General features: G+C 32.2%; 1 protein-coding gene across 5 annotated transcripts in view; it reads right to left on the reverse strand.

Annotated features, from left to right (window-relative positions):
* LOC118182775 (uncharacterized) overlaps positions 1-14,894 on the reverse strand; it is a 453,922-nt gene that overhangs the window by 81,432 nt on the left and 357,596 nt on the right. For all 5 annotated transcript variants that reach the window (XM_085812950.1, XM_035352159.2, XM_035352160.2 and 2 more), the window contains one exon: positions 2,797-2,877. In XM_085812950.1, the coding sequence (XP_085669076.1) occupies positions 2,797-2,877 (81 nt within the window). The remainder of the gene's footprint in view (positions 1-2,796; positions 2,878-14,894) is intronic.

The following is a 14,894-nucleotide window of genomic DNA, read 5'->3' on the forward strand; positions in this document are numbered from 1 at the left end:
TCTCAGGACACTGCCGGCCATGGCTCTCTAAGGACTGTTTGAGCCGACAGGTTTGTTTATTTTATATGTTAAAATCAATCGATGCAACAAAATTGTGGAAATCAATAAAAATGTATTCACAAAGAAATAACATAGACTGTGCCCTCTTTTCCCGCAGGCAATGGGGTCCTGGAGGATTTCTTTGTAAAATTAAGAAAATATGCCTTGTTGTTATTTCCGATCGCTCCGCTTCGTTTGGTATCGAGCTAAAGGTGTGGGTAAACAAGGGACGTAAATACGGTTTAACGGAAACGTATCCAATGTTCTTTCCATAAATAAACGATATTTTTAAGATAAAGCAATTTAAGGCGTCATAGGATTAAATGGCTTTCAGTTATCATTAGGAAGGTTTGCTGGAATTTTTAAAAACAAAATTAAGCCTAAAACTTTATAGACGTTACTACAAGGAAGGCAAAGTACATTCAGGGTTGGGTTTGGATTTATTTAATTATGACAAAGTACGCTTGGATTATCTGCCTAAGGAAAGCGATGCCTTTGTGGATGACTTTCTATGGAGAACTCTCTCGTTATCCAAGCTACACGAGGAGAAAACCATAAAAACGCCCATGTCTGTTCACGCGGAATCGAAAATTGGTTGAACTACTAGTATTCAACAGTTTCACCATTCGGCCATTGATAGTTGTATGTACACTTCATTGATATCTAAGTTTACTTCATCTATTTTCAAGACAAGTTTTTGCATGTTAGCACGCAAGCCGTTTGTTGCCAGGTTTCAGAGTGGAGCAAATTCCTAAAAATTTTATAAGATAATTATCGAAAAATGGCTGTAATTAGATGGAACAAAATCATATATGCGTTGTTTAGGATTTAAGTGTGTATGAAAATTGGCGAGAGAAGTCAAACACGTCGAAGGATTTCTCAGCAAGGTTTCTAGATATTGGAAAAAAAGTATTAAAAAAAATAATGACTAGAAAGAAATTACTATGTAATCTTGGCCCTGACCCTGTTTTAAGCTAAGTAGTTATAATAAGCCCAGTAGTTTTAAGACTAAGTTCCCTAAAAAATTTAAAAAATATGAAATATAAAATCTTATATTTAAACCCAGCTGCCCTAAATGGCAAAGCCAAATTGTAGAAAAAATAGTATGGCATTATCCCAATGTAAATTAAAGTTATGTGCAGATTTAATCAGCCAATACATAAACTTTGCATTTAAATCATTCAATCACTTGCGCACGACATTGGCAACAAATATATTTTTCTAATGTCAATACATTTCATTTTCCTAAGACACGAAATCCGCGAAATATAAATAATGAATTCCTGAAACAAGAGTATCTAAAACCTCATTAATGAAAGAATGAAATTCCAACACCTCCTTACAATGAAACACGTGTATGTGCCCCAGTGCAGCATGTTATATGCACGCTTAAGTTACATATGCCCAGCAGCATTTTACTAAAATCAAACGGAGGTTTACTTTCATTAAGAACAAACACCCTGTATTTATCAAGCTGAAAGGAAAAAAAAGTAGAAATGGCATCTAGATACAAGTACATAGTACCTTCAAGCGAAAATTAAAAAAAAAAAATACATTTAACTACGTTAACTTTAACATGGACTAAAATCATTCATGAGTTCACTGTTTGATGACCAAAATGAAGTTTTACAATAACGGGAAGCGAATGTAAATAAGACTTTTGACTAATCCTTCACGGAAGCAAACGAACGGCAGAAGGACCATCGGCAAACACATCAGTTGATATAAACTGAAGCAGTTTTTGAGGTCAGGTGGAAGTGTTTTAAGGCATAACTTTGAAAACTTAATTGGAACGGCGCGATACTTGGCCTAGTTGCTTGAGAAAACTGACAGCTGTAAAATCTAATTTCGTAAAACCAAATCTAAGCTAAATACTAAGTACGATAAAATCACTCCGAAGTCTAGTCCGAGATTTGGCTTTGACGAAAAATTAATTAAATATTTTTTCCTTCAATTTGTGTTTTAAATGCATTAACGGGGATTTAGACATAGCATCTGCAAGCTTTTTAAATGATTGAGTGGCAACAAAAATAATCGTAGAACTTTGCAACAGTCTAACAAATGAAAGTAGATTCTGTCATTAATAAAAAAATGAAAAACTGTTATTGCTGTCTGATAAAACAATCTTACATATTAAATAAAATTTTAAAATAAATAAATTCTGAAAGTTCTCAGATTGTATATTACTCCAAAAGGCTCCTTTTTAACGTTTTATGTGTTACTGTTATTTATTAAATACAATATTCATCGCACTTAAGCCATAAAATTCAATTCAACAGCAATATCAAAAATAATTTAAAAAGAGCATATCTTTAGAATTTCCGATACACATTCTCGCGTGCTGGACCACAGAATTTTTTTTCTCCGTACAATGTTGCTCTCTTTGAAATCGTTGAATTTGTTAGTCAAACATTCGTTAAAGTTTTACAAAATATGAAACAGATAATAAAACAAATTCCAAATTCTAAATTTGGGCATTCGCTTATCTTTGGGGTAAAGAAACTTTCGTTTTGAAGAAACTCGGTATCTTCGTTATATCAGAGAAATTAAATTTGAAAGAAAAAATAAGTTATTCCAGGATGTAATATTCTTCCAAGATTTAAAATTCTTCAGACTGTTAGTTAATATGTGTTTCGGAATTTATATTAATAAAGTAATGCATTCAGAATTGTATCAGTTTCACATTACTTCACTTTAAAATAAGCTGAATATCATGCATTAGTTTCGCAGAATTTAATTAAAATAAACTGTACTCACGTGATCCACGGACATATAACCGTCTCCGTTTTCCTGTCCATTTCCAGTCATACTCATCGCCAAGTCGAAGTTGTCTACAGACTAAAACAAAAGAAGGAAAAAAATGAACATGAATATTTTGACATAATAATATTCTCAATTCAAAAATCATAATTAATCTCATTTCTCTTTTTCCCCAGTTTAAGAATAAATGTTATTATTAGTACGATATGTTCAAATATAAGAGAAAAACACACTGAAAATTATAGTTTGAAAATAATATAATATGTTGCATTATTTATAATTCCTTACTTTAATTTTTTATAAAAGCTTAATTATTGATATCTTGACCTTCATATGTTACATGCCTATTGTACAAAGATGCAAAATGATCACAATCATTCATATCTTTCATTTTAAAATTAATCAATGACACGACTAAATTGTCATTTTTGTGGCAAAAATAAATTGATAAGCGAATGAAAAATCATACAAGCGAATATTAATGGTAAAAATAATTTTGTTCAGTTTTATAACGTAAATGGTTAAAAATATTTACAATTTGTATAAAAATGCAGTTAATTGCTGAAAATTTATAGATTGTTTTAATTCTAATTTACAAAAATCATATTATTCTTTAAGTATGCCACGGTAATAAATAAAACTGATAAAATAAACAAAGAAAGATTTGAATTACAAAGGATTAAGGAAAAAAAAAGAACGTGTTTAACATGAAATTCTTAATGGAAAAAAGATTAATGAATTTAACAACTTTATTAAATCAACGCTTCCAACTTAATTTTTTCCAATTTTGATTGATTTTATCAAAACACTCTTTGTAAAATACAGATTTGTATTTTTTATGATGTTCTTCCAAAATCTCAACTGATTTAGTGACAGTAAATATTAGATAAAGGTCATAATAATCAAGAAGGAAAATCCACATTAGCTAAAAATAATCATATATTTTCAGAATGATTTATTATGCATAATTTTATGCAAATGTTTTGTTGATACTTCAAGCTTAACTTAAGGTATCGGTTTGTTCATCATTCTATCTGTTTCTGGCTACGATTTGTAATAATCCTTAGCATAAAGAACAACAGATCAGATCTCAAATCTAAGCTATTATAGGAAACAAAGGCTTGTATTTATGCAAGACGTATTATTCAAATAAACACAGTAAAATAAAACCTACACAATCATTATAAAATTTATTTTCGCTCATAAAATATCCATAAAATTTATCTTTCGGAGCTCGGAAAGAAATTATTCTAAAACAGAATGGCTCATAACCACACCAAATACATATTTCATTCCCAGTAATTTGAAAAAAGATTATAAAGGCCTTTTACAATGGGAAAATAGCTGATTTCTTTTGTGTGCTTATTACGAGCCGAACTATCGTTTGGACGATCGCTTGGGAGAAAATGCAAAAAAAATACAATATAATAAATAAATAAACAAATAAAAAGACAGAAAACTATCATTAGTTGCATTATGAAGCGGAAAATTCTCAACGTGTACAACAGCGCTGTAGCAATAAGCGCTGAAAGAATCTAGTACAAAGGAAAACGTAATGGCGAAAACGCCATTTTGTGTTTCTTTGTATTTTGGTTAAAAAATGTAAGCGAACAACAAACGATTTAGTTCGCCATTTGATATTATCTGCCAATCAAAATATAACTCCAAAATTCAAACCACGCCTGCAAGAGCCTATACAGTGAATGATAAGGCGGGGCTAAACATGAATAGTTTCAAAATCTGGAGACGAGATTAGAATAAAAAACATACCAACGTGTTGGCTAGTGTGAAATTTTGCTCAGCAACAAACAGCAAGGAAGTTAGACCTTACACGTTTCAAAAGTTTCATTTTGGACTTGAATTCAACTCTCGCTACGGTTCAAAGGATATACAGGATGTTATTAACATGAAAAAAGTACTTTTGCGTTTCCTGGATACCATAGTGATAGTCATGATAAATTTATAATCTGCAGCAGTTTACTCACATAAAAAAATACCAAGTCCAGAATTATTGTTGACCAAAAAAATAATAAATAATAATAATAACAATAATTTAAAAATAATAAATCTTTTACAACTTAAAAGATAGAAGGTTGAAACATCATTTGTTATATCAGTTTTCACTTTGTTGTGTAAACATAGTGAAACTTCTCATGGTTGCCACCTTGGCTAGACGACTGCATTAAAAAGGGTTTATCAGTTTTTAGAATACAGAACATAACTAAGGTAAATTGCCTTTCTGAAACAAATACCTCCACAAATTACTTAAATTATTTAAAATGGTGAGTGGTCTTCTTAGGGAGGTTTTATTTGCCTTTTAAATGTCTGCTATTTACTTTATATTAACTGCCTTAATCATATTATGTGAGATTAAGGGAAAGAAAGATCAAAAAGAAATTCAATGAAAGTAAAATTTGCTAAACTGCTAGATCAAATGCAATGTTCAAAGACATGCGTCCTGAAAAACCAAAATGTGCAATTTCTGACAAACATTATATGGAAACACCTGCTTAATCATGTGATGGAGGTATTCAGTCATGTGATCTTAATACCTAGATGGAATCTTTGCATGTTTCTTAACTTAAATGGTCTTGAAAAGGTCTTCTCAAGGAAAGAAGACAATGAGATAACTTAGAATCTGCATGACAATGCTTCTACGAAAAGAATTTTATTATCCTATGATTAATGCTCTTTCCAAGATATTTCGAAGCTAAAGCTCCTGAATTGAAGTTTATTTTAAATGTATATTAAAGAACATTATTGCATATTCAGTTGACCAATTTCAGGTACATAACAATTGTCTCAGTAAAACATTTATGTTTCTTAGAAGGACAATCTAAAGATCGAAAGTTAATTCATTTGTAATTACAGGATTTCATTTAAATCAAAAGATCTTGAAAGAATCAGATTTCAAGACCCATCCCGTCATAGACTTAAGGCAAAGAAAAAAATTAAATTAAATTAAAAAAAAAATTATCAAAAAAAAATTAAATGTGGAAACTAAAGGGAATGTTGAGTCTTTTACTTTGTTGCCCACGTTACATACAATGTCCAAATATATGCTACATTAACGAGTCTTTTCATGTGAGGTAATGTCAGTCAACCATCTTAACGTTAATAAAAAATCTTAATCAAAATGAAAGAGTTCTGGTGCAATAATTGAGACTAACGTATCTTTTAAAATCACATTTTTGCAGTTAAAGGGAAAAAGAATGATCTCTGTTGGTTACCACTCGCTTCAGAAAAAGACAAACAAGAAATTACTACGCATTTTGAAAGAGCTTCCTTTTGTGTGAGGACGGAAAGACCGATTTTGATTCAATATTTGCCATTGGAAGAGATTATGTCTCAATACTTAAACAAAGAACTTCCAAAATAGCGTCAGAATAAATGCAATACTCTTCTCTGAATATATGAAATATCCTATTATTTTTACCATTCTGTAACCACGTATTAATATATCGTTTAGTCTCCACTATGTTGAGAAAAGCAACTTTATTATTTAGACCAGTGTTCTCAACCCCCTGTTCGCGGACCGGCACCGGTTCGCAAGAAATATTTGCCGGTCCGCGAAATATCCAGCTATCTGTCCAAAATCCAAAGTGCCATCGGCCGACACCCCGATATGAAAACAGTACAATAACGATAGTTTACTAGTTTAGTATTTATTTATGTGAAAAAATTGTGCCAATGGGTCGAATTATAAAACTTACTGGTCCACGAGAACGTTAACGAAATATTTTACCCGTCCTTGGAGTAAATACAGTTGAGAAACATTGATTTAGACCATATAATTCTTTCTTCGAGGTCGCTAAGTCTTATGGAGGAATCACTGAAGCACTAATAGCTAGCACAATCTAGTGTAAGTAGACATTGCAAATGACTGATGATGACATGTTCAAAAGTGTTTGATGGAAGTCGATTATCGCTTTCACAGATGGAAAAAAAGCACACATAGTGTATACGCAAAGCAATTTTCATAAGCCTAAACGGCGGGAATAGGTGTTGGGGCTGGTTGGTGTATTTAATTATGGCAAAGCACACGAGGGCTATCTGCCTAAAGGGAGGGATGCCTTTCGTGGAGGACTTTCTAAGGGAAACTGGCTCGTATACACGTTACACATGGGGAAAACCACGAAAACGCCCATGCAGCCAGCCCGTTCGCGGGATTCGAACCTCAGACCGAACTACCAGTGTTCAGCGTCTTTACCGCTCGGCCGCTGGTGGGCTCGGCGGGAATAGGAATTTAAGTGGTTACTTTATTGATGTTATGTTTCTTTTCATATCATTTGCCACAGTGTGATTAATGTGAAGATGTGCTCTATTCTACTGGAAAATTATGCTGATTTCGTCTCAAAGAAACAGAGGAAGTTATCAAAGAACCATAGAAATGATTCTTTTACGGCTTTCAGGGACGATATTAATATAAGATTTTAAAAAGAACGTGCAGAGGTCCCCCATTACAATTTACAATTTAAAATCCTTGTTATTCGAAGCGCAGCCCGTTATTTTGACTTATTTTATTATGCATTCTGTGCTTTATGATAAACCTTTTTTCATTTCACTGAATTTTTTATGTATAATGTAGCGGTTTTAAAATATCTGTGGCCTACTGGAGAGTCATCTAATATTTCAAGGGGGAAGCCACAATGAAATGTTACATGAAAATATATTTTAATGGGCTATAACGAATAGTATTTTAAGAATAAAGAGGTTCTTAAAAAACAAAATCAGAGAATAATCATTTTTAGGATTAAATTAAAGACAATCTGAAGGAACAGCATTTTTCCTTGGTCCCCAGTGCTCACTACTTTGTTTTCATGTGGGGTAAAAAAAAACAGGTTTTTGAGAAATTAAATGATAATTTTGGAGGTCCTTAAAATCTCAGTTCTTAGGTCTGAGGTTTGCAGGACCAGTCATATTGTTTTTATTATAGTCTTTCAACAGACGCTTATAAATTTTAGAACATAAAAAATATTTTTAAAAATCAAATAAAAACTGAAAGCTTTCAAAAAATAAATAAATAAAATAAAATAAAGGGGGGTGAAAGAAAAGGAAAACAAAGTTGAGGATTACTGGATAAACTATGTAATTTTGTTGTTATCTGTATTTATATCTTTATCAGCATTTGTAATTTGTACGCAAAGTGTTATTCACATATATCGATATATTTGACACATATATCGATACATTTGCAAGCCGTTTTAGAGGAGGTTTCGTAATTTTGCAGTTTACTATTTTCGATTATTTTCTGATCCCAAATCTGCTGTACAAGTAAACATACGTCTGTAAGAATATTGTTTCATTCTTTCTTTAAAAATTGCATAAATTTTCTGCATAAATTTTCGAACCATGAAAAACTTAAGTTTTGGAAAAATACAAAAATCTGCTTAAAAATGAAGAAAGCGAAGTCACATTGTTTCCCATTAATTATAAATAGCTAATCAAGATATTCTTAAATATTTCGGTGGGGTGACTAGAACACGATGAAGGTCGTGCATACATATGTGGTTGCAATCACAAGTGTTTTAATACTTCTTTTGTCTCAAAAAAGCATTCTTAATTAAAAGCAATTAGTGCATAATGTGTGTCCTTTCTTGAATGATGGCAATCTTATTTGCGGAGAGGAAATGCTTGCAGGACAAAGAAAAAATGCATAGATTACAATCTGAATGTTAATGAAGTTCTAGGTTCACTTTATTTTAACTGGTTAATTTAGCTTTTGATCAAAAGAATTTAGAATTATATATGGATGAGAGAGTTTTTGAATTGTCCGTCATTAGCGTTAGGTGAGAATCATTTGACAGCAGTTAATTTCGAAATAACGCAATTCGAATAGATTTATTATAAGCATCTTACTATATTTGGGATAGAAAGGGTATCAAAGGCAATTCAATCCCGGAAAACTTTACGTATTCACTGAAGAACGGAATGTTTGCAATGCCATACAAAAGCGATATCGTTTACAGTTATTCATTCTTTCCGTAGGGTAAATCACAAAAGATATCACTACTGTTTAAATTTATGACTGATTTGTTTGGGTTTAAAAGCAATTCTCTGTCGCTGTATTATATTTTGTTAGGTTTAGAAGTAAAGTACAGAATTTGTGTTTGACAATAATACTATTAAAAGAAATTTATCGCGGAAAACTGTACAGTTATGCAATACACATCAACCAGAAGGTCAAGTGCATTTTATATTTATTGATACTATTTCCTGATATCTGTTTGTTCCTGCAGCTGAAAGCATTTTCCTGAAATCGGGAAAAAGATTCAAAAGTTGTAGAAATGGTTTATTTACGTTGACTGTGGAATGATTCATGGAAATTTTATGGAAGCTTGAGTTAACGGAAATTTGAAAAACAAAATAAATAGATAGTTTCCAAAAAATAGCACAATTATTAACTCCAATTAAATTTTTGCTGCATAATATAAATTGGGAAAGGTAATTTTTACAGCAGTTAAAGGAACGCTGAGAAATGACAAAATTAATATTTCGGAAATGAATTAACCACTGTTTTCTACAATTAAGGAGCGTAATTCTTTAAATTTGCTTAGTAAAAAATAATTCTATTAATAATAATAATAATAATAATAATAATAATAATAATAATTTGACAGGAGAAATTAAACATTTTGTTGTTGGTCTAGATCAAGTTAGAAAGTAGTTATGTTACAGAATAATATGATAATTATCAAAACCAATACCAAATTTTACGATTTCAGAAATATCAATAATTTACAGAAGTAGTCGTCTATGTGAAGAGATCGTCATAAAACATTTACTATAGATAAATATTTAGTGAACTTTCAGCAAGGTAATGGCTAAAAATCTGTTTAGTATTGCATAATGTATTAAAAGAAAGTAACGTATAACTTTAGAAATACACATATTGTAAAATTATACAAATTTAAGTTTAGATTAATGTAAGTTTTAAACAAAAGTTAAATGTATTTCGATGTAACAGATACAGTGGAACCTCGAGATACGAGCGCCCCTATATACGAGAAATTCGAGATACGAGGAAGGTATGAGCGAAAAATTCGCCTCTAAATACGAGCATTGATTGACTCGAGTAACGAGCAAGACTGTTGGTATGAGTGAAGCCTTTCTCTGTCTCGGTAGTGGGCCCTCGACAGAGTATTCGGTGTTCTTTGATCTACGTGTTTGTGCGCTTGTAAGTTAATTGTTTTTTACATTTAACGTGAAAATAATTATTTCACGAAGCCTACCAAGAAGGCTGTTTGCCTCAAATAGTGCTGCAAAAAAAAAAAAAAAAAAAAAAAAAAAAAGAAGGAAGAAATTAGAAATAAGAAAGAAATCATAGATAAACATAAGCGTGGTGTACGTGGTGTGGTGTTGCGGTGTATTTAATTATGACAAAGCACACTAGGGCTATCTGCTTAAGAGGAGGGATGCCTTTCGTGGAGGACTTTCTAAGGAAAACTGGCTCGTATTCACGTTACACATGGGGAAAACCACGAAAACACCCATGCAGCCAGCCCGTTCGCGGGATTCGAACCTCGGACCGAACTACCAGTGTTCAGCGGTGGGCCAAGCGTGGTGTAAGAGTGATGGAATTGGCAAAGACTTACGGCCGTTCGACATCGACGACCTGTACTATTCTGAAGAAGAAAGAAATTAAGAAACTTGATGTGGGCAAAAGGGTTACCATTATTTCCAATCACCGTTCCAAAACTCCTAGAAGTTGTTGAGAAGCTGTTGTTGGTGTGAATTAACGAGGAGTTAAAAGACGATTCGGTGTCGGAAGCTATCAATTGCGTTAAAATCCGTACTTGAACCTTCTCCGAGAAACACCAGGTACGTTGATTGAAGATGAGATGGTAATGAGATTTTTTTGGGGGGGGGGGTGGAACGGATTAACTACATTTTCATTATTTTCAATGGGGAAGTTTGTTTCTAGATACGAGAAATTCGCCATACGAGCTCAGTGCTGGAACGAATTAAACCTCTTATTTGGAGGTTCCACTGTACATGTATTTCGATATGATTTATAGCAAGATAATATTCTTCGTATGTTCATAATGTTCTCTATTTTTCAGAATATTTTACTTAAGTAGACGAAATAAAAATAAATGCATAATAAAAAAAGACGAAAACAATAGCAGTATACAAAATAGTTTAGTTATTTAAATGCAATCAAGAGACGAAAAATCTAATTCTGAAATAATTTTCAGCATCAAAAAATTCTGCTAAATACGAAATAGTACCTTTTTTAGTTTAACTTTTTCCAGTGGCGGCTCTAGCCGTTTATAGTCATTGGCCATTACTAAGTCCCGAAAGCGGTAGCTTCTTTATTATGGAGGTACACAACAGATGGGCCACCGTTGCCTCCTATAAGGGACTGACAAAGTACATCCATGCCTTCTCCGAGATTCGAACCCGGGCCCTTCGGTACGGTAGTTACAGTCATTAATCACTTTCCCGTCTGAGGGGGATCAAATTATAACATATTATTTTTTTAACTAATAACTACAGACTTTATTACACGATGAAAACGAATTTGATTTAAAATTCTGCAGTTTTGTTCCATCTGTTGCAAAAGCTATGACAGGGGAACGGGAGGGGGGAGATTTCACAGTTTCAGGAAGGGAATCGGTGAAATGGTCGGTCAGCCTTTTATTTACCTGTTAAGCATTTAGTTTTACTTTATGAATATTAAAACATACGTTTATTCAAGTTGTGGTATTTATCAATATTTTCTATATTTTCATGTTTAATTTGTAAAAGACTTAATTTTAATTTAAAAATAACCTGAATTTAAATAAATGTATATGTATTTTTCGACTTTTGGAAAGGAGTGCAAATGATTTCCTCATGATGGTGAAAGAGATGCATGGGGACAAAGAAGTTTGACAATCACCTGAGCTATGTTAATGCGTTTTCTCTCTTTGAGTTTTGAAATGCTATTGTATTTTTGGCATTCAGACCTTTATTTGGTTGCTCAAGCTCAAGCAATCGTGCGACATTGGAATTTACAAAATCCCTAATAAATATTTAAAAAATTCAAAATAAATAATAGCTAAATATTTTACCAGAGTTCGTTAATCCTATTAGTCAGAAGTATAAGCAAAGACTAAACATGAAATGACTTAAAGCATACCGACAGAAAAAAAAATACTGCCACACAGCTGTGCGAATAGCAGCATATCTTATTGCTGGTGAAAAAACATCCATAAACGTACATAAATTTTGGTATTTTATTTTGTATAATACTGTTCTTTATTTGATCTGATCACAAGAATGATATCAAATAAAATTTGCTGACATATCTCATAAACTATAAAACATTTGAACTACATAGAAACATTAAGCATATAATTTTGTAGCAATTATTCTAAAGAATTATTTAGATTTCTTTACTTCGTAAATGACGCAGATATAACTAATATATCTTCTTCTTTTAGAAAAAAAACTGTAAAATGTCTTTTTTGTTGTTGTTGTTGTTAAAAAACATATTGATGACAACATAAAGGTTGTCTTTCCAAAATGAACGATTCTTTGAAGTTCTCTTTCAGAAAAGTAAATGTAAAATAAGGATATATTTATTACTAAAAGAACAAATCTTTGATATTTTGAAAGTCTTCTTTCCAGGAGAAAATCTTCCTAAAAATACAAAATTCTGTATCCAAAAATATTCTTTTCTAAAGACGATTTTAAAAATGCGTATTATCCTAGAAATCTGAATTTCAAGAACAAGATGGAATCCGTACTTTGATGCAATAAATAACAAGATAAAATCCATGACTCTCAGAAAAGAGCAATATAAAATAGCAGAGTATAGTTTAGCCCTAAAGAATGAAGCTTTTCTATATTTTATTTTATTCTTTTGCGCGTACAAGATAACGACCATGCAAAGAATGAAAAAAAAAAAAAAAAAAAAAAAAAAAAAAAAGCAAAGCTTTCTATCTTAAAAGAAGGTAGAAGCATATAGCGTAACTTGGCGATAAGATAATAAATTGCGATTTCATATTGTATGTCTCAAATTACAAGTTAACATAACTGCTTTCCTCTTTATAAATTCAAATATGAAATTGTACTTCATTCGGATGAAAGGAAAAATGAAAATTAACAGTGACATACAAATGCAAATAAATTCTAGTCTACAAATAATAAATTTCTCGACTAGATTTCAGCCAGTTTTTTAGATGCAAATTCACAAAAATGTTCTCTTTTGATTTATCTAATTAGAACGGGCTCCTTGACAAGTCTTTGGATAAGTAAAAGAAATATCCTAAGGCTAAAATATTATTTTGATTGCGAAAAGAATTCATTTTAATATATCTTTTAGCTGTTTACAGACCGAAGTCTTTTTCATATAAGAAAAAAGGCCACTATCTTAAACCTTTCAACGAAACTTCACATTACATAATTCAAAATTATATCTCTTTTCCACTTTAATAAAAATAATCTATTTTTTATTGCAATCAGTTAAATAAATCTATGCTTCATGAGACATCATAACAGACAACCAATTCATTCCAACTTAATGACTTTAGCATAGCATTCTGCAGCGCAATGTTCCACAATCAGCCACATCAACAATATTATTCTATAATACCGTTACGAAATATCCAGGCGCGGTTAGATAGGTTCCCCGCAAAGCAGTTTTATGGTTGCCATAAAATGGCAAGGAAAGGCAGAGTCGTCACATTTGGCGAGAAATCGCCCATTTGGCGACGCTTGGCGACAAAATTGACGATATTCCATGGACCGGATGCAGAATTTTCTGGAACGAATTCTTACCGGTTTAGCCTAGAATGTTCTCTAACACCAGTCAAAAGCTACATAAACCCTGCTGGTACGCGGAAAGTTAGTATCGAGTATGTGCCTCGTCGAGAGGGCGAGTTGGAGTGTCTCGTCTTCGAAATTGCAAGATAGTTAGTATCGAGTTGTTGTCTCGTCTAGCGAGTCAGTCCGTGCGTACACGATCGAGTTGACAGCCGGGCAGCGAGGGCCGAGTGAGTCGTCGAGAGAGCGTGTTGAGCTCCGGGAACGACTGAACCGAAGAGTCGGGAGCTGTGCTCCTGTGTGTCATAGAGTGCATCGCGAGTTGTAGCGTGGAGAGTTACGAGAGTGCGTGGAGTTCCGAGAACGACCAAGCAAAGTGTGGAGCTGTACTCTGGTGCTTTGCACTGAAGCTGTCTCCACCGTTTTTGCCTGGCAGTGTGAAGGCTGTGTCGCTGATTGTTCCAGCGTGTTTATAGTGGATCTTTGACAACTAACTTTCGGTCACCTGCTTAGAGAAATGATAAAAATCAGTAAGCGTTTTAGCCTTTTTAAGGACTTAAATGTGTGTTATCATTTCTTTTATTGACATACTCGTACGTAAAGAAATGGTTTTGCTTTAATTTGTGGATTTTCTTTAGAAAAGAGATATTTTACTTTTGAAAAGAGTGACAAAATTATTTCCTTCGACTATTTTTTGATGCTTTTTCTCACGTAAAAGTAAAGCTTTGATTTTTTTTAAACCCAAAGGGGCGTTAGTTCAGAAGGGATATTAGTCTCAAAACAGCATTTTTCGTTGACTCACTAAAATTGTTGCCACCAAATATTTTCTCTCTATATTAATTATTATATTTTAAGAAATTAAATGATGAAGAATCTGCATGACTGTATGTATGTTTCTCGCATTATGCGGAAAAAAAGATTACGACTTTTCTTAATTACAAAGTACGTAGACATCTCTTTAAAGAGAATAAAAAGTATAATCTTCATTCCGAAACTTGTTTACATGCAGAAGATATTTAAGTATATTAAACGGACAAAATGATAATTTATTGCCAAGCTACGTTTTAGTATGCATTCATTTTTTTACAAAATCCTTTTAAAAAGGAGAGAAAAATTTTTGTTAAAAAAAAAAAAAAAAAAACTCGTACTTTGCGTATAGTTATCATAATGCCACCTAAAATATTCATATTGAAAAGATTTGTTTTGTATTCAATGTCAGTATGAACGAAAAATTCCATTTCAGATAATTTAGAGAAATGAAGAAAGTGAAATGGAGAAGAATATGGTAATTTCAATATATAATGTTTCCGAGCCAGTTGCATTAATATAATTATAGCATTGAA

This window comes from Stegodyphus dumicola, chromosome 3 (genome assembly GCF_044657685.1).
Source record: "Stegodyphus dumicola isolate Sdum_Otavi_A_Nest chromosome 3, ASM4465768v1".
Lineage (NCBI taxonomy): Eukaryota > Metazoa > Arthropoda > Arachnida > Araneae > Eresidae > Stegodyphus > Stegodyphus dumicola.